The following is a 22,455-nucleotide window of genomic DNA, read 5'->3' as shown; positions in this document are numbered from 1 at the left end:
CGCCTCTCCTCCCCGGCCCATGATGCACCGCGGCGGCGGCGGCCCGGGCGCAAGATGGCGGCGGAGCGGCAGGGAGCCGGCGGCGGGCGCGGCGGGGCGGGAGGCGGTGGAGCGGGAGGAGGCGGCGGCGGCGCGGAGGAGAACAAGGAGAACAAAGAGAATGAGAGACCGGCGGGGCAGCAGGCCGGTAGCCTCGGCGACAGCCTTGGCCTGGAGAGCATCCTGTGGCGGCGGGGGGGGACGTGGCAGGCCCGGCCCCGTGGGCGGCGGGGGGAACGTGGCGGCCGCTGTGAGCAGCGCGGGGGGCTCGCTGGCGGGCACGGCTGGCTCTGCTTCCTCTCGGGTAGAGCACCGGCGGAGGGTTCCCTGCTTTGAGGCTGGCGTGTCCGCCCAGGTCGCGATGTCCCGTACCTCAGGTGGGAGCCGGGCTGCTCGCCCCGGCGGTGCCGGGCCATGCTGGTGTGAGCGTGTCGGTGCGGCAGCTGGGCTAACCCCCGCCGTGCCTGGTGATGAGGGGTTTATCGGGGTGAATGTGGGGTGTCAGCTTTGCATCTGTGTTTTGTGGGTTTATTCGTTACCTTTGCAAGTTCTTCCGAGCTGCCTGACAGCTGTCGCCGGCCTTCAAAGCAGAGCTCTGTGCTGGGCTGCGTGCCGTAGATAAGAGCAGGCTGTCGGTAATCTTCTGAGGGTAGTATTGTGGATAAAACAAATCTTAAACAGGTACACTGAGATGGCAAACTGGCTCCTCCAGATTTAGCACTTCTAAAACATGATGTGGCCTGTAAAGCTCACAGGGTTTTTGTATGTGAAACCAGGCCAGCTGCACAGCTGTGGTAGAGCTGAGTTTTATCTTCTGGGTAAGAGGAAAACCCAAGTGACATAAGGTTGTACTTTTCCATTTAGCACATGGCAGGTGCTGTGAAGTTAGTGGCTATTGAGTAAGGTATGGGCATCCTAACTGCACTGGTAGTGTTAGCACTACCTAAATCAATGAAGAAGTAAAGGGATGTTAGGGGATGTTAACTGTACAGGATAAAAGGCAGTCTGAAAAAAAAAATCATAGGTAGGCAGTAAGAATGAGGAATGTTGTGTTGAGACACTGCAGTTTGACTTTCTCCACAAGTGCAAACCAATTCAGTGTAGTAACTGCTGGTGCAGGTTTTCAATACTTAAGAGACTGCCTGCTGGGTATTATTCCAAGGAAACTCTTTGACAGACCTCTGCCATTTTGCACTTTGAAAGTCTGGCAGGTTCTTTAGCTGTAGCAACAGTGTTTCTTTTAATGGGGTCATTCCATAGTCTGCTGTTGTGATTTTTTTTTTTTTTTTTTTTTTTTTTTTTTTTTGGTAAAGTCTTGGTAAATCTTGGAAGGGAAATTTGGGGGTATAAATACAGAGATTTCTGTATGTGTTATTCTGTATTGTTATAAATACAGAGATTGCAGTGGAGATTTTATTTCAAAACATCATCAGCCTTGTAAACTGAAGGAGTAACGTCAGCAAGTGTGCTGGAATACAGCATGATACTATATGTTACTGTAGTGAGTAAAATTAAATACAGGCTGCACAGAAATCTGCAGATATGCTAAGTAGTGCAAAGCCTGGATGGAAATTGTGGAGTGAGGCTGTCACAAGTCACAGGCCAGGGCTTTCTGTCACAGAGTACTTGGTACAGTAACAGACTAGTTAAAACTAGAAGCGTGGTGAAAAACTGAGTAGGAAATGAGCCCACTGAATGCTTCCTAGAAGCTCTTTTCATGGGGGTTCCCTGTATTCAGAAAACAGTTTGTGGAAGCTGTCAGGAAGGCAGCAGTGATTCTGCTCAGGGTACTCCTGTCTTTTTCCTGCAGGGTGGGACATCTGAGGGCAGGGAAGCTTCTCTCAGCTTCAGTTTTGCCAACTAAATTGTGTCGTGAGTGTGGCTGGGGAGGTGGTGGAGTACAGCTGGGGCAGTCAGCTACATTAGCACTTCGTCCTGAAATGAGAGCCTTGCTGGTAGCAGAGCTTGAGGTTGTCTGTCAGAGGAGGTGCTTGTGGAATGTTTTAGTCTTACCCTTGATGACAGTCATAAAGCTCTGAAGTAAGCAGTGGAGTCAGGAGTTCTTTTAGGAGCATTACTTCTCTCAGCTGTGCGATTCTAGGAGGTATTTCGGTGCTTCTCTGTTCAAAGTGCATTTGCTTAATGGAACCTGCAGGGTTGCCTCTGTTATTTTGGGGTATGAGGAAGAGCTGGTAACAGACTGTGCTGTCAATCTGCCTTAACATACATCACAGTCCTTCAGATCGTGAAGGAGTCTCAGCAGCAGCATGGATTGCGACACGGAGACTTCCAGAGGTACAGGTTAGTAACAAGTGTGGATGTGTTGGAGCTACTGGTGTGACTTTAAAGTAACCCCACTGCAGCAGGCAATAGAAACAACCTGCCAAGTAAATGCCCCCGGAGAGGCTGCTCCATGTGGAGCAATTTGCACTTTTTTTTTTATCAGGAGCTGTAATGTGCTGTGACTGGTCTGCTGAGGAGGATACAGGCTGGCTCTTGCTTCCCTGTTGCCCTTTAAGAGCTTATTCGTTAACACCTCCTGTTAATCACCATACTCTTGTAGAACTGAGTGTTCAATAAACATCCATAAAGCAGCTAGGACAGAGAACATCATTCTGATGTTTCAAGGTTAGGATTTATCATTAGGTGTCTTAACCTTCCTTGTGTTGCGTGAGCCACTGGTTTACAGATACTTTCTGGACTGCCTCTTACCAGATGTCATATATGGAGTTCCTAGTTAAAAACATTGCCTGTCACAGCCTTTAGTCCTTTCTTTTCTATTGAGGTTGGAGAGAGCAGTAAACAGAAAACAAAGAATTGTTCTTTGGCTCAGCTGCCTGTGGTCATCTTTTCTTTAGGGGTTATTGCTCCCGGAGGCTAAGGCGGCTCCGAAAAACTCTCAACTTCAAGATGGGAAACAGGCACAAGTTCACTGGGAAGAAAGTGACTGAAGAGATTCTCTCAGACAACAGGTATGGTTGGGGTTGAACATTCAGATATTAATAGAGAGAATTTGCTTCATTTCAGTAGTTTATTTTCACATGGGTGTGTGGAAACCTGCTCTGTACAATACATTCAAGAATGTTTCTTTTCAGAGATGGGTGCTGTGGGCATTAATAAAAGATGAAAGTTCAGGCTGCAGTGCAGGGGGAGGAGGCACTGCTTAGATCCTGCTTTATCATGTGAATGAGTGGGAGAAGAGGGAAGGAGCAGCAACAATTTTTTTTTTTCCCTCACAGCTGCTAAAATGGCTTCTTTTCCTAAGCAGTAAATGACTGATACTAAAGAGGAGCTTCCTATATTCAGGTTTGTGCCTGTTATCTTTTGTCCTGTCACTGAAAGAAGACTGGTCCTGTTCTCCTGACACCCACCCTTTAAGTATTGATCAGTATTGAGAAGATCCCACTCAGTCTTCTCTAGGCTAAAAAGCCCCAAATCCTGCAGCCTTTCTTCATAAGAGAGGTATTCTAGTCCTCTAATCATCTTTATAACTCTTTGCTGTACCCATTCAAGCAGTTCCCTGTCCTTCTTTAACTGGAAAGCCCAGAACTGGACACAGTATTCCAGGTGGGGCCTCACTAGGGCAGAGTAGAGGGGGAGGAGAACCTCCTTTGACCTTCTGGGCACAGTCTTCTTGATGCACCCCAGGATGCTCTTGGCCTTCTTGGCCACCAGGGCACATTGCCAGCCCATGGTCATCCTGTTGTCCACCATGACTCCCAGGTCTTTTTCCCCAGAGCTCCTTTCCTGGACTTGTACCGCCCCATGGGGTTATTCTCCATAGGTGCAGGACCCTACACCTGCCTTTGTGTGAACTTCCTCTTGCAAACTCTATGAAAATGATGACAGAAGTGGAACATCTTCCTTATGAGCCCAGACTGAGGGAGCTGAGGCTCTTCAGCTTGGAGAAGAGGAGACTAAGGGATGACCTCATTCATGTTTATAAATATGTAAATGGTGAGTGTCAAGAAGATGGAGCCAGGCTCTGCTCAGTGATGCCCAGTGACAGGACAAGGGGCAATGGGTGGAAGTTGAGGCACAGGAAGCTCCATGGAAACAGGAGGAAGAATTATTTCCCTGTGAGGGTGATAGAACACGAGCAGGCTGGCCGGGATGTTGCGGGGTCTTCTCTCTGGAGATATTCAAGACCCACCTGGATGAGTTCCTGTGTGACCTGATATAGGTGGATCCTGCTCTGGCAGGGGGGTTGGACTGGATGATCTCTCGAGGTCCCTTCCAGCCCTTGACATTGTGTGATTGTGTGGTGAATTGGTGATTGTGTGATTGGTGATTCTGTGCTTCTGTGAAACTGAGCTGAACTTCCGTCACCAGCCTCTGTGGACCGCGTGGCCAGGAACTCTTGGCAATACCTCTTGGCTCGTCATTGCTTCCTCCTCTGTCTTGCTCTGCCCTGCCGTAGGTACCTGCTGCTGATCCTGATGGATGCAGAGCGAGCCTGGAGTTACGCCATGCAGCTGAAGCAGGAGGCAAACACGGAGCCTCGCAAGCGCTTCCACCTGCTGTCGCGCCTGCGCAAGGCTGTCAAGCACGCCGAGGAGCTGGAGCGCCTCTGCGAGAGCAACCGCGTGGATGCCAAAACCAAGCTGGAGGCTCAGGTAGCCACTGAGGCTTTGATCTTCCCTGCAGCAAAAGTTAAACAGCAAATGAGGATGAGTGGCGACCTGGAGCGCCTCCCCTCTAGGGACAGGCTGAGTGAGCTGGGGCTGTTCAGCCCGGAGAAGGCTCCAGGGAGACCTTAGAGAGGCCTTTCAGTATCTGAAGAGGGCTACAAGAAAGCTGGGGAGGGACTTTTTACGAGGGCTTGTAGTGACAGGATGAGAGGGAATGGACTGAAGCTTGAGGAGGGGAGATTAAGACTGGAGATTAGGAAGAAACGCTTTCCAGTGAGGGTGGAACAGGCTGCCCGGGGAGGTTGTGGAGTCTCCTTCTCTGGAGATATTCAAAACCCATCTGGATGTGTTCCAGTGTGATCTGGTGTAGGTGACCCTGCTCTGGCAGGGGGGTTGGACTGGATGGTCTTTCAAGGTCCCTTCCAACCCCTAACGTTCTGTGATTCTGTGGTGAGACACTGGAACAGCTTCTCCCAGGATGCTGTGGATGCTCCGTTGCTGGAGGTGTTCAAGGCCAGGTTGGGCAAGGCCTTGAGCAACCTGGACTAGTGAGAGGTGTCCTTGCCCATGGCAAGAGGTTGGAACTAGATGATCTTTAAGGTCCCTTCCAACCTAAACCATTCTATGATTCTATGAAACTTTTGGATTTTGGGTGAAGAGGTTATTTCCATCTAGCAGTGTATTGTTAAAATTGACTGATGGTTGAACTGGGTAATGTCTCCCTTTGGGCAGCCTGGACTTAATGCAGCTGCTGCCATTGCAGAAATAGCCAGTGACACCAGCCATGATGAAGACCTCATGTTCAGAGCTTAAATTGTCAATGATTTGCCTTGCTTTGAGGAGCAGTATATTAATAATAAAAATAATGGAGTAAGACTAAGACAATCCAACACAGCATTAAAAAAATGGTGCTTATCTGTTGAGTTAATATTAAATGCCCTCAAGCAGCCACCTTAACACAAGACTTTGTTGCTGTAAGACAGAAAGCAGCTGTGTTGTGACACCAGGCTCTCTGAACAAGGGGCTGCAGGGATAGCCAGTTAATTAAAACTGCCATTTTATGGTTTATTGCTGGGGAAAAAGAATTCAGTGATATCAGTGGGCCACGTTAATTGTGCAACAAGCAAGAAACATTTTTGCTTTGATCTCCTTAGAAATGCAGCAGTGAAAGTGAAAACAAAAAAAAGGTAAGGTAGGTAGTAACTCAAAATCCACATCCCTTGTGTTCTGTGGGGAGACTGAAGGAAAAGGGTAAGGCTTAGTCACTCAGTGTAGGTGTTGCAGCAGTGCTCATACTAAAGGCTGCTCAAACCAGGCTGTGGGGGAAGCTCACCTGCCCTTGTGCTGTCTGCAGGCATACATGGCTTACCTCACAGGAATGCTGCGCTTCGAGCACCAGGAGTGGAAGGCAGCAATGGAGGCTTTCAACAAATGCAAGTGAGTTCAGCTACTTCAACCAGCTTCACTTAGTAAATAGCATGGGATCAGTCTAGTAAGTTTCTGTACTGTATGTACAGCAGCTCAGAGGGTTGGGTAGTTAATCCTGAACCTAGCTGGGGGCTGCTACCTAAGGAACAGCATTCCCCAGAGGAGAGCCACAAACTCTGCCCTGAAGGTAGCTTCTCACAAGTGGACACATTGTGCAGTGGTAACCTTCCTCCTTTGCTGTAGGACCATCTATGAAAAGCTGGCCAATGCTTTCACAGAGGAGCAAGCTGTGCTCTATAACCAGCGTGTGGAGGAGATCTCACCCAACATCCGCTACTGTGCCTACAATATTGGTAAGAGGGAGGGGACTTGATCCCCAGTAGAGGGCAGGGCTTGTTCACAGCAAAGGATTGATGGCTAAATACTGGTCGAAGTGACACTGCAGTGAGTCTGTAGCATCTTGGGTAAATTCTGGGCACGTTCTGGGTCAGTTCAGCAGTGAGGAAATAACCCTCATCTTGCAGCAGTGGGTTTGTGTAAAAAGACCAAGTACCAGTTTGCAGTGGATTGCTTGTTCAGATCAGAATGAAATTGTAAATCTAGCCCCTTTATCCCTGAATTGCCAATATAAAAGTTAACTTCTCTCTATTAAAATGATTGGTGAACTCAGGGGCAAATGTGATCTTGATTTGTTCATTCTTCCAGGTGACCAGTCTGCCATGAATGAGTTGATGCAGATGAGACTGAGATCTGGTGGCACTGAAGGTCTTCTTGCAGAAAAACTGGAGGTGACTTACTTGCATGCTTCAAGTTGAAACATTCTTCATCACTGTGTTGAGCATAAATATTGCTGTAGTACAACATTCAAGAGCCAGAACACAACAGAAGAGGCTGAGAGAGTTGAAGTGGTTCAGCCTAGAGAAGAGAAGGCTCCAGGGAGACCTTAATGCAGCCTTCCAGTATTGGAAGGGGGCTACAGGGCAACTGGAGAGGGTCTTTCGATGGAAGCATGTAGTGACAGGACAAAGAGTAATGGCTTCAAACTGGAGGAAGCTGAATTTAGATTAGACATGAGGAAGAAATTGTGCCTTGTGAGGGTGATGAGGCACTGGAACAGGTTGCCCAGGGAAGTTGTGGAGGCTTCAGCTCTGGAAATGTTCAAAGCCAGGTAGGGTGGGACTGTGAGCAACCTGGTCTAGCAGGAGGTGTCCCATGTTAGGGTGTTGGAACTAGATGATCTCTAGGGTCTCTTCCAACCTGAACTGTTCTGTGAGTCTAGGATAATGAAGCCTTGGGCTCTCAGGCTTTCCTAAAGCCCCTTTAATTTCAAAAGAATCAAGTCTGCTGTGAATTTGAAAAGTTCAGTTTTGGCTACCTTAAAGTTCAAGCTCCTGAGTTCGGTCTGTTCTTTACAGGCACTCATCACCCAGACTCGAGCAAAGCAGGCGGCCACCATGAGCGAGGTGGAGTGGAGAGGAAGAACTGTTCCAGTGAAGATAGACAAAGTGAGGATCTTCTTGCTGGGGCTGGCTGACAATGAAGCAGCAATTGCTCAGGTAACTCAGAAGCCAGCTCCAGTGCTGATGTTCTAGCTGTGCTCTTTTCTTCAGTCTGAAAGGTAATACATGGTACCTGGGCTAAAAGTGTTTGAATAAGCTTTACTCAAACTTGGTCACAAGACCCCTAAGTGGGAATGTTGACTGCTGTGTAATATGGATCCAAAGGCTGGAACACCTCTGCTATGAGGATAGGCTGAGGGAGCTGGGGTTGCTCAGTCTGGAGAAGTGAAGGCTCCAGACGGACCTTATAGCTGCCTGTGTCGGTGTGAGCTGAAACTCCCCCCCCACCAACAATAACCAGGCTAGCCCAGTCTGGAAGCAAATGAAGGCTGTATTTACAAGCAGAGTCTACAATCTACTATGAAATGCAATGAATATGTACAAATATACAAAATGCACAACATTTACAAATATATACAATCAACAGAAAAGCACAACAGATCTCCCTTTGCTTCCCCCCAAGGGGACCCTCCCAAAGGGACCTCTCTCTCTCCCAGGAGCTTCCCCCCAGACTCCCCTGGACAGAGAAGCAGAGTTAGTTAAGCAGAAAGTTGTTAACTTAGCTGCCAAGGTCAGTGTGTTATCTTCAGCCAGAAGAGAAGAAGAAACAGCAGCCAGACAGCCCAGCAACTGCCCCCACTGCCGAACGCAGAATGTGCAGAGTGCCTACTTTGTTTTGGGTAATAGTTCTTAAACATTTCTATCTATCCAATGGAAGTGTTTAGAACAATCAGCATTTTGCTTTCTTGCACCCAATAGTGACTTATTTATACTCTTTCTCTGTTCTGAACTTTGCAAGGAAAAATTAAAAAGACAGTTTCAAACCATCACACTGCCTTCCAGTACCTGAAGGGATCCTACAGGAAGTCTGGAGAAGGACTTTTTGTAAGGGTGTCTAGTGATAGAACAAGGGGGAATGGTGTGAAGCTGAGACACAGTAGGTTTAGACTGGATCTTAGGAAGAAGTTCTTCAGGTGGAGGGTGGTGAGACTCTGGAACAGGCTGCCCAGGGAGGCTGTGGCTGCCTCCTTCCTGGGGGTGTTCAAGACCAGGTTGGATGAGGCCTTGAGCAGCTGAGTCTGGTTGAGAGGCATCCCTGCCCATGGCAAGGAGGTTGGAGTTGATGATCTCGAAGGTCCCTTCCAACCTCAGCCATTCTATGATTCTGTGACTGTAACCCAAAGCTGAAGTCAGTGAAGCTCCTGCAATCTGCTCAGTGATGGACTGGGAGCTGTGTTCTCAGCTTTGAACGCTCTCTGCTGCCCAGAAGTGCTGCCTTTCAGTGGCAGGGGGCTAACCACTACTATTTGTAAGTCAGTAGGAAATGAAGGATACAATTTCAAGAGTGATTTGAGTTGAATTTCTGTTCTCATTTCCTTAAGTATCTTGCCTAAATGCTCCAACTTAGTCACAAGAAGAGAAGATACTGATCATGGCTTTTCAGCAGTGTGAAGCAGGTGCTGTGAGATTTAGAGGCTTCTCTCCTTGACTTATACAAATCCTCAAAAGCAGGAAGAGGAATACTAAATGTCAGGATGTAAATCAGTGTCACATCTAACAGTCCTGAAACACCTCCAGTGGCACATACCATGCATGTGTTCTGCAGCCAAGTTTCCCACATGGGGCTTTTTCCTTGGGAATGGTGCCCAGATGCTGTATTCTGCTTCCCACTGGCTGCATGCAGCACCCATGCCTTTTGAAAAGGCAGTCAAAGCATCTTCAATAATCATTGTTGGTACTAAAGAGGAGCTTTTTGCAGCAGCAGAACCCATTGATCACCTCAGTAATGACAATAGAGATGTGGATGATAAAATGAGAACCTTACAAAGGTATAAGGCAGGCAACAAGAGCAGGAGACAGTGTGAAAAAGACAGAGTGAGCAGTAGGAGAAACAGGATGTGGCTGTGCAGGAAACATGGGTGTTAAGCAGTCTTGTCATCATGCTAGGGGTGTTGCTGGATTTATTTTCTGGTCGGTAGTGCATGAGCATGGCCAGCAGGTGGAAGTGCAGCTCAGAGCTCGGTGTTCCCTCCTGCCAGCCTAGCAGTTAGATCTTTCCAGTTTAGTTCCCCTCCTTGTTCCATGAAGCTGTGTCAGAGCAGTGAATTTTTCATTTTGCTTTGTGCTCCTTGGAAGCTGTGACTGAACAGAGGAGTTTTGTAATCCCAGAGCACTGCTAGCACTGGTGAGAGCTGAGTGCACAGCAGCAGTATTTATTTGCATTCCCAGAGAGCTAAAGCTTGGCCTTTTGAAAGCAGTTCTGCAGTTGCTGTGCCAGCTGTGCTGGGCAGTTCAGCTGCAGCTAAAAGCTTTGTGCTTCCTGGCATCTTTGGCACCTCTCTGCCAGTCTTCAGGAAGCTGAAACCATAATGGCAGTGCTTAGAAGCAAACACAAGTGTGTGTTTTGTGTAAAAATGGGGATTTTTAGTGCAGCTATCCTATTGCCTTCAGTGTCTTCTTGGTAACAGGACAAACAGAACAAATGAAGTTAACTGAAATAGGAATCCAAGTTTAAAGTGATGTCAGCCCTGCTGTAGATCTGAATGTGTGACTTCAGGGGCCCACTGAATCTGACCAGGGAGAAGTGAGAAGGCTGAAGGGCAGAGCAATGGAAGTGTGCTCCTCTTTGGTACTGCCTCAAGGATTCTGTGGTCATCTGTGATTAAAAAAGGGTGCTGATAACTTTCAGAGGTGATACACAGTGTTTAAGAAGGAACAGGTTGCCCAGGGAGGTAGTTGAGGCCCCATCCTGGGAGATACTCAAGATCAGGCTCAACAGGGCTGTGGGCAACCTGATCTAATGGAGGATATCCCTGCTCACTGCAGAGGGGTTGGACTAGATGACCTTTGGAGGTCCCTTCCAACCCAAACCTTTGGGGGTCCCTTCCAACCCAAACCATTTTATGATTCTATGAAGTAAAAACTTGAAGTGAGCACTCCTAGACTTTCAGAAGTGGGCTCAGTTCCCTCTAAGATGAACCTGTGCTCTTCTCTCAGGACTTGTATCACCAGCTCTGGCACTTTTATCTCAGTTTTATCATCTGCTGCCTCCCAAATCAGAATATCTATGTAATTATTCATAGAATCACCTTAACCTGAGGAGTTTTTCTGTTTTTTTTTTTTTTTGCTTAGGAAGGAAAACCTTTGTTTCGTTTTCATTGCACAGCCCAACCCCTCCCCTGTTTGTGCTTGACTGGTGATCTGGCTGTGTCTGTTTTCATTTTTGTGCATAGAGTGAAATTGCTGTGCTCCTCTGGGTGAGGTTTGAGAATGCTGTCAGACTCGTCTCTGCTTATTCTCAGTAGTTAGTCCCACCTTGAAAATTCTTCCAGCAAATCTTAATGAAAAAAAAAAATAAAACCAACAACCAAAACCAAACCCCAAAAGCCACCTTCATCTCAGGTCAAGTACCTGAGGCTTTGTGGGGGAGTGAAAATAACATTCCTTAATGGGTTTGCAAAGCTGAGGAGAGGCAGAGACTGTAGAGCTCTACAGAAGGTAAACAACTGAGCATGATTTTAGGCAGGTTTTTTATTCATTTGGGCATATCTGTTGCAGCAAGGTTTGTCTTGCACCATGAGGTGACCTGGAAATAGTGCAGCATGGGGCTGAGCCCTCCTTTGGGGTTTGTTTCTGGGCAGTTTTCTCTTGCTGAACTACTAAGAGTTGCCATCCCCATCTGGTACCTTCTCAGTTACCTGAATGGGAGCTGAGTTTGGATTTGGGTGCATTGTTTAGTTGGGTACACAAAGTGCCAGTCCATTAGGCAGGGATCAGGCTTCAACTTGCTTTTCAAAAGTTTTGTTTTCAAATTGGGGGTTTGGAGCAGAAGGCCAAAAGCTGCTTCATGGTTTTTTTTTTTTTTTCTTTTTGACAGAGCTTGTGGTGACAGCAGCAAAAGCCCTTGGTCACCCTTGTGACTGAAACACAGGGTTACTATAAAAAAAAAAAAAAAAACAAAAAAACCAAACCTGCTCCAACCAAGCAAATTAGTGCCACTGGGAGCTTGAGTGGAGTGGGAGTGTAGAGGAGATAATCATCAGTGTTCTTCCCACATGAGAAAAGTTAAATCAGCATAACAAGAGCAGCCTGCCTTGGTAGCTTGCCAGTTCAGTAATGCTCAGCTCTCCTGTTGCTGGGCCTTTCCCACAGTGCAGGCCAGCCTCAGCCGTGCTGGCAGCAGTGTGGGTGCCATCTTGGAGGGAAGGCAGCTGCTGGGAAGGTAGCTGTGGTGAGGATGAGGTGGTCAGAGCTCTGTGTGCTGAATTCTCAGCACTGACCACCATCTCGATTTCTTGGCAGTTGGCCCTCAGAACATACTGCAGACAGGCACAGATTGTGGAGTCCCCCTGGATCTAAAGCCATAACTGGGGAGAAACTGTTTAATTTCCTCAGTTAATTCTTGCATTATGGGATGCACGATACAAAAAAAAAAATTCTAATGGGTCTTAATTTTCCTTTGCTCTTAGGCAGAAAATGAGGAGACCAAGGAACGTTTGTTTGAGTCTTTACTCAGTGAGTGCAGAGATGCCATTCAGGCTGTTAGAGAAGAGCTGAAACCAGACCAGGTAAGCAGCAGGCATCTGTGTTTCTACCTTCAACAGCAGAATGTTCCTTTGGGGCTGGTTTGTTGTCAAAATGGCTTAACAGTAAAAGTGGCTGAGGTTTCTTTAATAAAGAAATCAATCACCTGTTGATTTGATTCTCTTCAGAGCTAGAGAGGATGAATAGCAATGCAGAGGTCTTCATTCTTTTGCTTAGAAATGTGTTCTAACATCCCTGGTTGACCCAAACCTTGAGTTGTTTCTGTTTTCTTCCCTGGGCTGCCAGCTGTATGTACCTCACACTGTTTTTGTCCCCAATTTCTGCAGAAGCAGCGGGAACACTCTCTGGAAAATGACTCTGGGAAGGTGTCCAACATCCAGTACTTACACAGGTAATAGGCAAACATTGCTACCTGTAGCAGTGTGGAGAAGTCAAGGCTCTTATGTCAAGATTTAATTTTTGTTTGATTTTTGGTTTATGAGGTTTTTGTTCTGAGCCTCTTGGATCTCAGGACGGATAAGGATCTGACTCATGCAGCTTGGCATACTTCACCTCTTCTCCTTCACCTTTCAGATGGTTCTTTTTTTCTTCCTCCCCTCCTATCATCAGCTTAGACCGAGGGGAGGAGTTTTTTAAGAACAAAGAGTAGTGCCTGAGTAGTTCTGACAGCCTGCTAATGGTCTTTTCTCTCTGTAGCTATTTGACTTACATCAAGCTGTCGACAGCCATCAGGCGCAACGAGAGCATGGCGCAGGCCCTGCAGAAGGCTCTGCTGCAGCCGCAGCGCGCGGAGGAGGACGGCAAACGCACGCCGAGGCCGCAGGACCTCATCCGCCTCTACGACATCATTCTGCAGGTGCTGCTGGGGAAGCAAACGGACTCCTGGGCTCCTTGAAGGGGTGGGCTTCTAAGGGACCTTCAAGATCATCCAGTTCCAACCCCTCTGCCATGGGCAGAGGCCATTTCCACCAGCCCAGGTTGCTCAAGCCGTCGAACGCCTCCAGGGAGGAGGCATCCACAGCCTCCCTGGGCAGCCTGTTCCAGTGTCTCCATACCCTCACTGGAAAGAATTTCTTCCTTATCTCCAGTCCAACTCTCCCCTCCTCAAGCTTCAATCCATTCCCTCTCACCCTATCACTACGAGCCCTTGTAAAAAGTCCCTTCCTGGCTTTCTTGTAGGCCCTTCTCAGGTACTGGAAAACTGCTATTCCCTCAGACTAACTGAGGAGCTTTGCTATGAAAAGTTAGTGTAGAAAATAGGGCAGTGCAAGTGAACTGCCTGTGAATTTGCAGTAAGGATTTACAGTCATTTACTGAATTTACTGAATTTCAGTAGTTTACTGAATTTACAGTAAGGATGGTGAGACACAGGAACAGGTTGCCCAGGGAGGTTGTGAATGCTCTCTCCCTGGAGGTGTTCAAGACCAGGTTGGATGAGGCCTTGAACAACATAGTCTAGAGGAAGGTGTCCCTGCCCATGGCAGGGGGGTTGGTCCCTTCCAACTTAAACCATTCTGTGAATTCTGAAGAACTGAGTACCTGCACATGCATATCCATATAAACCTTGTGTGAACGGCATGAACTGACAAACTGCAGTGGCATACAGTGTGCAGAAGTCATATTAATGCTTACATAAGGCTAGTGTCAAACCCTCCAGTTGTACACCACATCTGAAGGATGTTGGCCTCTGTTCTCAGAGTGCTGAGCTTTCTGCTTCCTACAGTGAAAATAAAATCTGTTGGTTTCACTTGCAGTGGAAAGTTAAGGCCTTTTTTCACTCTGTTCCAGACCCAGCTCTTACAGGATATTGAGGTACAGGCTCTGAATACAAAAATTTAGCTTACACTGGAATAGTTGTAGGTGCCCCTTCCCTGGAGGTGTCCAAGGCCAGGTTGGACAAGGCCTTGAGCAACCTGCTCTAGTTCAAGGTGTCCCTGCCTATGGCAGGGGGGTTGGAAATAGATGATCCCCAAGGTCCCTTCCAACACAAACCATTCTATGGAATCTAGAGTTACCTTGCTGGTGTTCAGCATCTGCATGAAGCACAAACCCCCTTCTAGTTGTGAACAGAAAGTGCTGCTGGAATGGGTGCCCCTGGTTCTACACTAAAACAGTTTTAACTTTGTTTTTCTGACTGTTTTCATAGATTCATAGAATTGCCAGTGTTGGAAGGGACCTCATCCAGTTCCAACCCCCCTGCCATGGGCAGGGACACCTCACACTGCATCAGGTTGCTCACAGCCACATCCAGCCTGGCCTTCAAAACCTCCAGGGATGAGGCTTCCACCACCTCCCTGGGCAACCTGTTCCAGTGTCTCACTACCCTCCTGGGGAAGAATTTCTTCCTAACATCCAATCTGAATCTACCCACTTCTAGTTTTGCTCCATTCCCCTTAGCCCTATCATGTAGAGGCACCCAACACCCTGATAGCTGCCTCAGTTTCTGCTGCTAAAAATACTTCAAATATATTCATTCTTCATAAGCAGTTTCTCATTTTCTCACATACATTTTCTATGAACTGTGGGAGCCTGTGGCTGAAGCAGTTGGGAGAGGGAAATGCCTTATGAAAGAATTAATGAATGTGAAATCTGAGCAGTCTTTGTCCTAGTCCCTATTTCTGTCAGGAAATCTGTCCTGAGGGCAAACTTGCACAAGTTTCAGTGAGTGTCCTTCACAAGGTTAACATGCTGATAATTAGAAAACTGGGAGCTGTTTTCATGGGAGTGTGCTGTTGGCTTGTTCAAAGGGGCAGATCTCTCTTACTCTAGCAGATTCCAAAGGGAAACAAGGCCTTTATTTGTTCCTCTGACTCACTTTTACAGAACCTTGTGGAACTGACACAACTTCCTGGCCTAGAAGAGGACAAGATCTTCCAAAAGGAGATTGGATTGAAGACACTTGTGTACAAAGCTTACAGGTGAGTGAGGAACAGCCAGGCTGTTTGGAGCAGGCATTTGATCTTATTCCAAAGCTGTATGTGCTGTGCAGGACTGAGCTGCAGTTTCCTCTGCCCTTTTGTGAAATGAAGTCTGGATGCTGAGGGGGAGCTGGCCAGTGCCACTTACTGATATCTCCTGTTACCAGTCATTGGCAAAAGCTGTGGAGACCAAAACATGTCAAACATTGACTCTCTGTTGTTGCAGGTGTTTCTTCATTGCTCAGTCCTATGTCCTGGTAAAGAAATGGAGTGAGGCTCTTGTTCTGTACGAGAGAGTGCTGAAATATGCCAGAGAAGTCCAGTCAGGAGCTGGAGCTCACACCAACAGCTTGAAGGTAGGAACCCAGTCCTCTGTGTGGAGAGGAGCTGAAGCTGATGAAAAAGCTCTGTCCTGCTACTGTCAATTAGTTGCCCTTATGATTCAAGACTGAATTTTAAGTAATAAGAGTAACACAAGTGTGACCTCCTGACACATTGTGGTAGAGATCTTCTAGTAATCTGGAAACTTGCCACTTGTTGTGGAGAAGAGGCTGACTTGCTGTAACAACTCCAACAGTGTACCCGTTTTCCTTACATCCATTTTCTGTTACACAGCTCCTGTGGTGCCTGAAGGACTGTGCTGTAGCCAGGCCTCTTCTGGGAAGGCTTATCAGCACTAGGCTTTAGTTCTTTGTCAGGTTGTGACTTTGCCCTAACTCTTAAACTGGCACATTTCAGGCGCTGAGATAATTTTCTTTAATGCTTTAGGAGCTACCTGATGTTCAGGATCTGATCACTCAAGTCAATGCAGAGAAATACTCCTTGCAAGCAGCAGCTATATTAGGTGAGTTACCCAATTACACTGGAGCTCTAACATCCTTTGAGTGATGCCCCTGCAGCTATTGAATTCCTTTTTCTTTCCTTTCTGAAGTTCCAAATGCTTTTCTACTTCACTATGATCTGTGTAGGCTCTGGAAAATGGATTTCCCCCCCCCCCCCCCTAATTGTAGCTTCTCCTAGTTGTGTGTAGTGCAGCCAGGCAGCCAGTGACCACACATTTGGCACTGTCCTCCAAAAGCACTTCAGATATTGGTAACCTCCACACAACACTGGTTTGAGTTTAATTTTTTTTTTTTCTGCAAACAAGGTGGCCTTGCTCAGGCCTGGCTCATCTCAGTCTTGCTTAGCTGGGTAAGCTGTTGAGAAGGAGGAGAGCAGTGATGTTCTGCACTTTGGCAGTGTCTACCAGGCTAGTTGAGCTTTGAGGGGGAGCAGATGGACTTGGTGGTATCTTGGGCTGTTACTTTTGCTGTGCTTGCTGCTGGAAGCCCAAAACACAAAGATTGCCTTGATGCTGCTTTAACAGACCCTGCTGGGGTCTTATTTACTGCTCTGTGCTTAACTCTGTGCTTCTTCCAGGAGCAGTGTGAAGGAGAAGCTCTGCATCACTGGAGAGCTGTTTGGCTGTAAATGAGGATGTGTGATCCTTTTAGTCTGGAAAGATCCTTTTAGGCTAGAAAGAAAATGGATTCTACTGAAAATATTGTCTTGCAAACACCAGAAAGCAAGCTTGATAGCTAAGCTGAGAGGACAGCAGACCCCTGAGACAGTCTTACTTAACCCCAAGATCTCACTTGTTATTCTCACCACTTTTCCTTCAATTTGCAGATGCAAATGATGCTCATGAGGCTGAATCTCCATCTCAGGTCAAGGATGGCAAGGTAAGAGGCTAGAGCTCAGGCAATTTCCAGTTGTGGTCTTAGTGAATTTGCTTTTAACCTCTTAGCCAAGTGCCTCTTACAACTCAAGAAATGTCATACTACTTGGAGCTTCATCATGACTGGTGTAGTCATTAGGCTTGATTTCCTTCTGCCCATCCTCAAGGTGGTTGTCAGGCTGGGGGTTCCTTGGGTAGCAGCTAGGCAGCTACTTGCAGCTTCTACTGTAGCATCTCAGGTTTTTTTCATATTAATTTAGCTTTCTCTCTACATATGGGAAAATTTTCCAGAGATGCTGCAGTGCTGCTTTGCCAGGGCTTCAAATCATTTTCAAGGGACAATCCCAAGCACAAATGCAGGCTGGGTGAGAAGTGGCTCAAAACCAGGCTTGAGGAGAAGGGCTTGGAGGTGTCAGTTGATTTAAAACTCAGCACGATGTGGCAATGGTCACTTGCAGCCCAGAAGGCCACCATGTCCTGGGCTGTATCAAAAGAAGTGTGAGCAGCCCCTCTAGAGCACTGCATCCAGTTCTGGTGCCCCCAGCATAAGAGGGACATGGAGCTGCTGGAGTGGGTCCAGAGGAGGCCATGAAGGTGATCAGAGGGCTGGAGAACCTCCCTTATGGGGACAGGCTGATAGATTTGGGGCTGTTCAGCCTGGAGAAGAGAAGGCCTCAGGGAGACCTTAGAGCAGCCATCCAGTACCTGAAGGCAGCTACAAGAAAGCTGGGAAGGGACTTTTGACGAGGGCTTGTAGTGACAGGATCAGGGGGAATGGATTGAAGCTTGAGGAGGGGAGATTGAGAATGGAAATTAGGAAGAAATTCTTTCCAGTGAGGGTGGAACAGGTTACCCACGCAAGTTGTGGATGTCCCCTCCCTGGAGCTGTCCAAGGCCAGGCTGGATGAGGCCTTGAGCAACCTGGGCTGGTGGGAGGTGTCCCTGCCCATGGCAAGGAGGTTGGAATTAGCTGACCTTGAAGGTTCCTTCCAACCTAAGCCAATCTATGAAGCTGTCACACAAGGGAACTCCAGCTTCTGCTGTCTCAGCTGCTGCTGAATGCTCTCTGCTGGTTTGCCTCTTGCCAGCTCTGGTTTCACAGCTGTTTAATTTGTGTTTCTGCCTTGGTCTCTTTCAGCCACTCTCAGAACGGTTTGAGACCTTCTGTCTGGATCCTTCTCTTGTCAGCAAGCAAGTCAGCCTTGTGCACTTCCCTCCAGGCTTCCAGCCCATCCCATGCAAGCCCTTGTTCTTTGACCTGGCCCTCAACCATGTTGCTTTCCCACCTCTGGAGGACAAGGTGGAGCAGAAAGCCAAGAGTGGCCTCACAGGATATATAAAGGGCATTTTTGGATTCAAAAGTTAGCCAGGACCCACCCCCTGAGGAAGAGAGGTTTCATTCTGTATTGAAGAAAAAAAGCTCCAAGATGTTCTAGGACACAAATATCTGCACCTGAAACTTGACAGAGGGAAGTTTTACCATCACCTTCCCTGTGTTTGTGTGTGTGTCTGTGCACTTCCATTCTCTCCCAGTGTATTAAAGACAACCTGTTCAGAAACACCCATGCACTCTAGGTAGCTGAAAATAATCTGGAGCACAGAAATTTCGTTCTGCTTGGAGAACTTGGAGCTTGCTTTGTGACCAGGGCCAGTAGACATCTGCTTACCATGGGCCAGGGCACAGTTATGATTTGATTCCTCCCTCTGCCTCAGTTTTTGACACTCTAATTGGGTATTTTTAGGCTAGAAATTTGGGTGTGATGGGGAAACAGAGGCAAAAGTAGATGCAGAAAGGGGAGGCTGCCTCCATGAAGGCTATAAAGCCAAGGGGACAACTTCTCCTTCCATTTGCCTCCCAGAAGTGTGTGCTTTGAAAACATTCAGAAATGACAAAATTGAGCCTCTTTCCTTATCCCTAAGGATGCCAAATACCTTACCAAACGCTGGTGGTTCCCCCAGTTGTGGTGGAGGGTAACCTGAATTTGTACTCTGGGCCAGCAGGATCCTTCTTTCTTGGTACCTGTTTTGTGAAGTACCTAAATGCAGCATAGAACCTACTCCTGCAGGGCTTCTCCTGGGAAACTGCCTTCATGGGTGGCTTTAGAAGTAGCTACTTGCTCTTCATGGGAAGTTGGGTCTCTCTGTGTTTGTTTTGTGTCTGATCTAAACCTTTCCTAAAATCAAGATGATGTTTTTCTGGAGTTGATCTGTTGTTTTGTTTGTGTTTTGTTTTGGTTATTACTTTTTTTTTCCCCTCCCTCCTCTTCTTTGGTCAGTAAATAGACCTGAAATGAGTAAGCAGCAGAGAAGACCAGGTGGGTCTTGAGTGATAGATCTTCTCTGCCATGTCAGCCAGCACCCAGGTGCTGCGGAGAAGGGCACTTGCAAACTGAGGGTGATTTCATCATCGTGATCATTCAAACAGGAAGGAGCCCCGCAGCACGTGGCTAGAACTCTTCCTGAATAAAGGATTTGCAAGTTTCCACCAGCAGTGTTTGGGTTTTCTCTCAGTCTGTGGCTGGAAGCTGAAGCAGTGATTTGTTTGAGCTGCACTAACTCCTCCGAGCTGATTGTCTTGGGGGTGTGTCTCGGTTGGTAGCCGGCGGAGTCAGCAGGGGTGCAAGCAGAATGTTGATGTGGTTGGATTGTCCTTGCCATGGGAATTTTCCATGCAGGGTCAGAGGGTGGGGAGTGGGGAATGAACAATTCCCATTATTTTGATAGCAATGTTGGCTTCTTTCTTCCAAGCTGATCTGATTTCTGAGTTCTCGAAGTCCAGAGCAGCTTTCAAGAGGACTCTGAGCCCGGAGAGAGGGATGGGGACTTCTTGTGTTTGATTTTCTGCAACATGGGAACCAAGTGAGAATTCCTGATGTTCCAGCTGGTTCCATTTGCCTCTGGGTGCCAGAGGGGGTTTGCAAGTGGGAGGACAAGTGTAGAGCTGAGAGAAATGTGGAAGACTTTATTCATCAGATGACAAATTCTAGGAGCCATGGTCTTGAGTGGCAGATTGCCCTTCCCATGGAGCCTGTTTGCTGCAGTAAGCAGTGCAGGCAGGCATCAGCTGGTTGATCTGCTTCATGGTGCCTCTTCCTCTGTGTGTTGGTCTGAGCTGCTCTTTCTCAGCTTTTATATCAGATCCCTCAGGAGTCTTCTCCTGTGAGATTTGCAGGCCAAAGCCCAAACTCCTTTCTGTTTTCCCACCACCAATCTATGTGCTGCATGGATTGACTTCAGTGCAACCTGCACCATGACCACCTTCTGAGGGATTTGGGGTTCTAAAAAAGCCAAAGAGCAGTTGGCCTCTTTCTGTCTGACATCTTTTGACAGGTAACTGATGGGTTGAACGAAGTCAAGGAATCTGAAAACAATAAAGTTTTATTCCTGACCTCTGAGGCGTGTGGTTTGTTGAGCACTGAGAACGCTGAGCACTCTCTGCCTCCAAAGCATTCAGAGGATCAAGGTCACAGCATCACCCGGGGCTACTTAACCCCAGGGGAAATGGCCACTTAGTTCGGGAGGAGGATCTTCTGCCCGGAGGCTCAGATAACAACGCAGCACTCAAGGTAACCGGGCTGATTTGTTTTGATGTGATGTTAATGGCAAGCGAGCAGAACGGGAGTGGTGGAGTCACTTTGATAACGCAGAAGGCACTGAGGGAGGTGCTGGGGAAAACCTAAAAATGTAAAAAAGGAGGGGGGGGGAGGGAAAAAAAGCATTGTTGCAGCCACCTGTGTGATGAAAACGAGACTCACAAAGTTTGTTGAGGTTCTTGGCTGTGGTGGAGCTCAGAGTGGCAGAGGTGAGGCTCAGAAAGTCTCCAGTGTGACAAACCAACTCCACTTGACTGCTGAGTGTTGGCTGTGCCTGGAACAGCCTGAGTGAGATGCAGAGCACTGGGTGATGGTGCTTGGAAACTGCCTGCCTTCCTGCCCTGTTCTTTGCTCAGGCTGCACTGTTTGCTTTTAAGTGTTTGCTTTCTTTCCATGAATTAATTGGTGAGTAGGCCACATGATGGCCCTCAGGAAGCTCCAGCAGAGCGGTCAGAGTTTATTGCTTTCCATCACCTTTTCCTCGTGGAGTATCTTTGAGCTGAGCACTGGAATTTTAATTATAGGCTGAGCCAGCCACTGCCTGGTACTATTGCCTCAGTTAAAATGGGAATGAGATGCACATCATGGCCCTTGGCCCTACCTGTATCTTCTGGTTGAGCATTCCAAGGGGTCTGGTGATGATGGGTGTTGATGGGACATATGAGAGATGAGTAGGATGAGACAAGCTGGGCTGCTTAAAGAGAGAAGTGAGAGATGACACGTTGGGATAGTGTAATAGTCCGGCCTGGGTGGGAGGTCCTAAATGACAGCCTCTGCCCTCTTTAGAACAACTGGGGCTCTTTGAAACTGAAGGGCTGGTGTTGCAGGAGAGAATCGATGCTAATTGATCCATGCTGCTGCACACAGGCAGCAGCACCAGCCCAGGTGACCACTGGCAGTGGAACCTTTGTGGCTGGGCAGTGGAGGCTGTGGAACCTTTGTGGCTGGGCAGTGGAGGCTGTGGAACCTCTGTGGCTGGGCAGTGGAGGCTGTGGAACCTCTGTGGCTGGGCAGTGGAGGCTGTGGAACCTTTGTGGCTGGGCTCTCCTGAGGAGCTGATGCAGGTTTGGCTGCAGCCTGTATCATGTGTGGCTGGCAGTGAGGGGCTACAGGCCCTGGGATTCAGGTGTGGGAAGTCCTTGTCCAGCTGCAGTGACCTTCTTGGGAGAAGGTGCATCCACTGAGAGATGTCTGTGCTCCCACAGAGCTCTTGTCCACTGCCCTGTTGGAGCTACAAGCACCAGCACCCCAGGGTGTTCAGCTGGGGATGTGAACTGGGGGTTTGCTCGCTGCAAGGAGTGGTTTGTTGCATCTTGGGTGTACATGGCTGCTCCTCTCCAGGCTGGGCTTGATGCTTTCAAGCAGAAGAACAACTGGAGGTCTGTTTGTCTGCCAAAGCAGAGCACTTTCTGAGCTGAGTGGGAGGAATGCATGGCAGGTGCCTGCAGAGTGGAATGGGAAGCTCTGGCAGGAAGAATGACAGAATTGTTAGGGTTGGAAGGGACCTAAAGGATCATCTAGTTCCAAGCCCCAGGAAGCAGTGATCCTGAAAGCTGCTCGGCAGAGCTGGGCTAGGAGCAGCCTGTGTGCTCTGAGCTTTCCTGGGGCTGAGGCAGGGAGCAGCAGCAGCTCTTTGCCCTCCCCTGCTCTGAATTGAGGAAGTGCTGGGCTGCAGCTGCCCAGCTCAGACACCCGAGTCACTCTCCAGTCCCTCTTCTTCCCGGGTGCTGCCCTGGCACTGGGAGGGTTTGGTGCGCAGCATCTCGGTGCTGCAGGAGCTGCTCACGCAGCGGTTCCGAGGGACACACCTACAGCGAAGGCTCCTGCTGGGCTCTGCCTTCTCAGGCTCACCCAAACCACGCCGAGGGTGAACAGGTTTGTGAAACGCAGCCGCTCCCCGCCCTGACCCTCTCCCTTTGGGTGAGGTCTCCTCAGCCTGAGTGTGCCGAGCAGGAGGGGCTGAGTCCTCTGCTCTCCTGCTGCAAAGCCTCTGCGCTGCCGGTCGGGTAGCTGCAGAAATCCCAG

The 22,455-nt window shown here is 48.2% G+C and overlaps 1 protein-coding gene across 3 annotated transcripts; it reads left to right on the top strand.

The window, feature by feature from the left end:
• The first annotated feature begins 54 nt into the window (after positions 1-54).
• SRP68 (signal recognition particle 68) lies at positions 55-19,289 on the top strand. 3 transcript variants are annotated; one of them, XM_054393719.1, is made up of 17 exons: positions 55-88; positions 122-217; positions 2,274-2,340; positions 2,898-3,011; positions 4,460-4,655; positions 6,025-6,107; positions 6,342-6,451; positions 6,804-6,886; positions 7,514-7,654; positions 12,127-12,225; positions 12,529-12,593; positions 12,899-13,058; positions 15,026-15,120; positions 15,347-15,476; positions 15,889-15,964; positions 16,789-16,841; positions 17,976-19,289. In XM_054393719.1, exons 1-17 carry the CDS (start codon positions 55-57, stop codon positions 18,201-18,203), a joined length of 1,830 nt encoding a protein of 609 aa, XP_054249694.1. In that variant the 3' UTR covers positions 18,204-19,289. The 3 variants fall into 3 exon arrangements, with proteins under 3 accessions (XP_054249694.1, XP_054249693.1, XP_054249695.1); XM_054393718.1 differs by having other exon boundaries at positions 55-217; XM_054393720.1 differs by lacking the exon at positions 2,898-3,011 and having other exon boundaries at positions 55-217.
• Positions 19,290-22,455: the final 3,166 nt, after the last annotated feature.

Source organism: Indicator indicator, chromosome 29 (assembly GCF_027791375.1).
Source record: "Indicator indicator isolate 239-I01 chromosome 29, UM_Iind_1.1, whole genome shotgun sequence".
Lineage (NCBI taxonomy): Eukaryota > Metazoa > Chordata > Aves > Piciformes > Indicatoridae > Indicator > Indicator indicator.
This window is presented reverse-complemented; position numbering and strand designations above follow the sequence as displayed.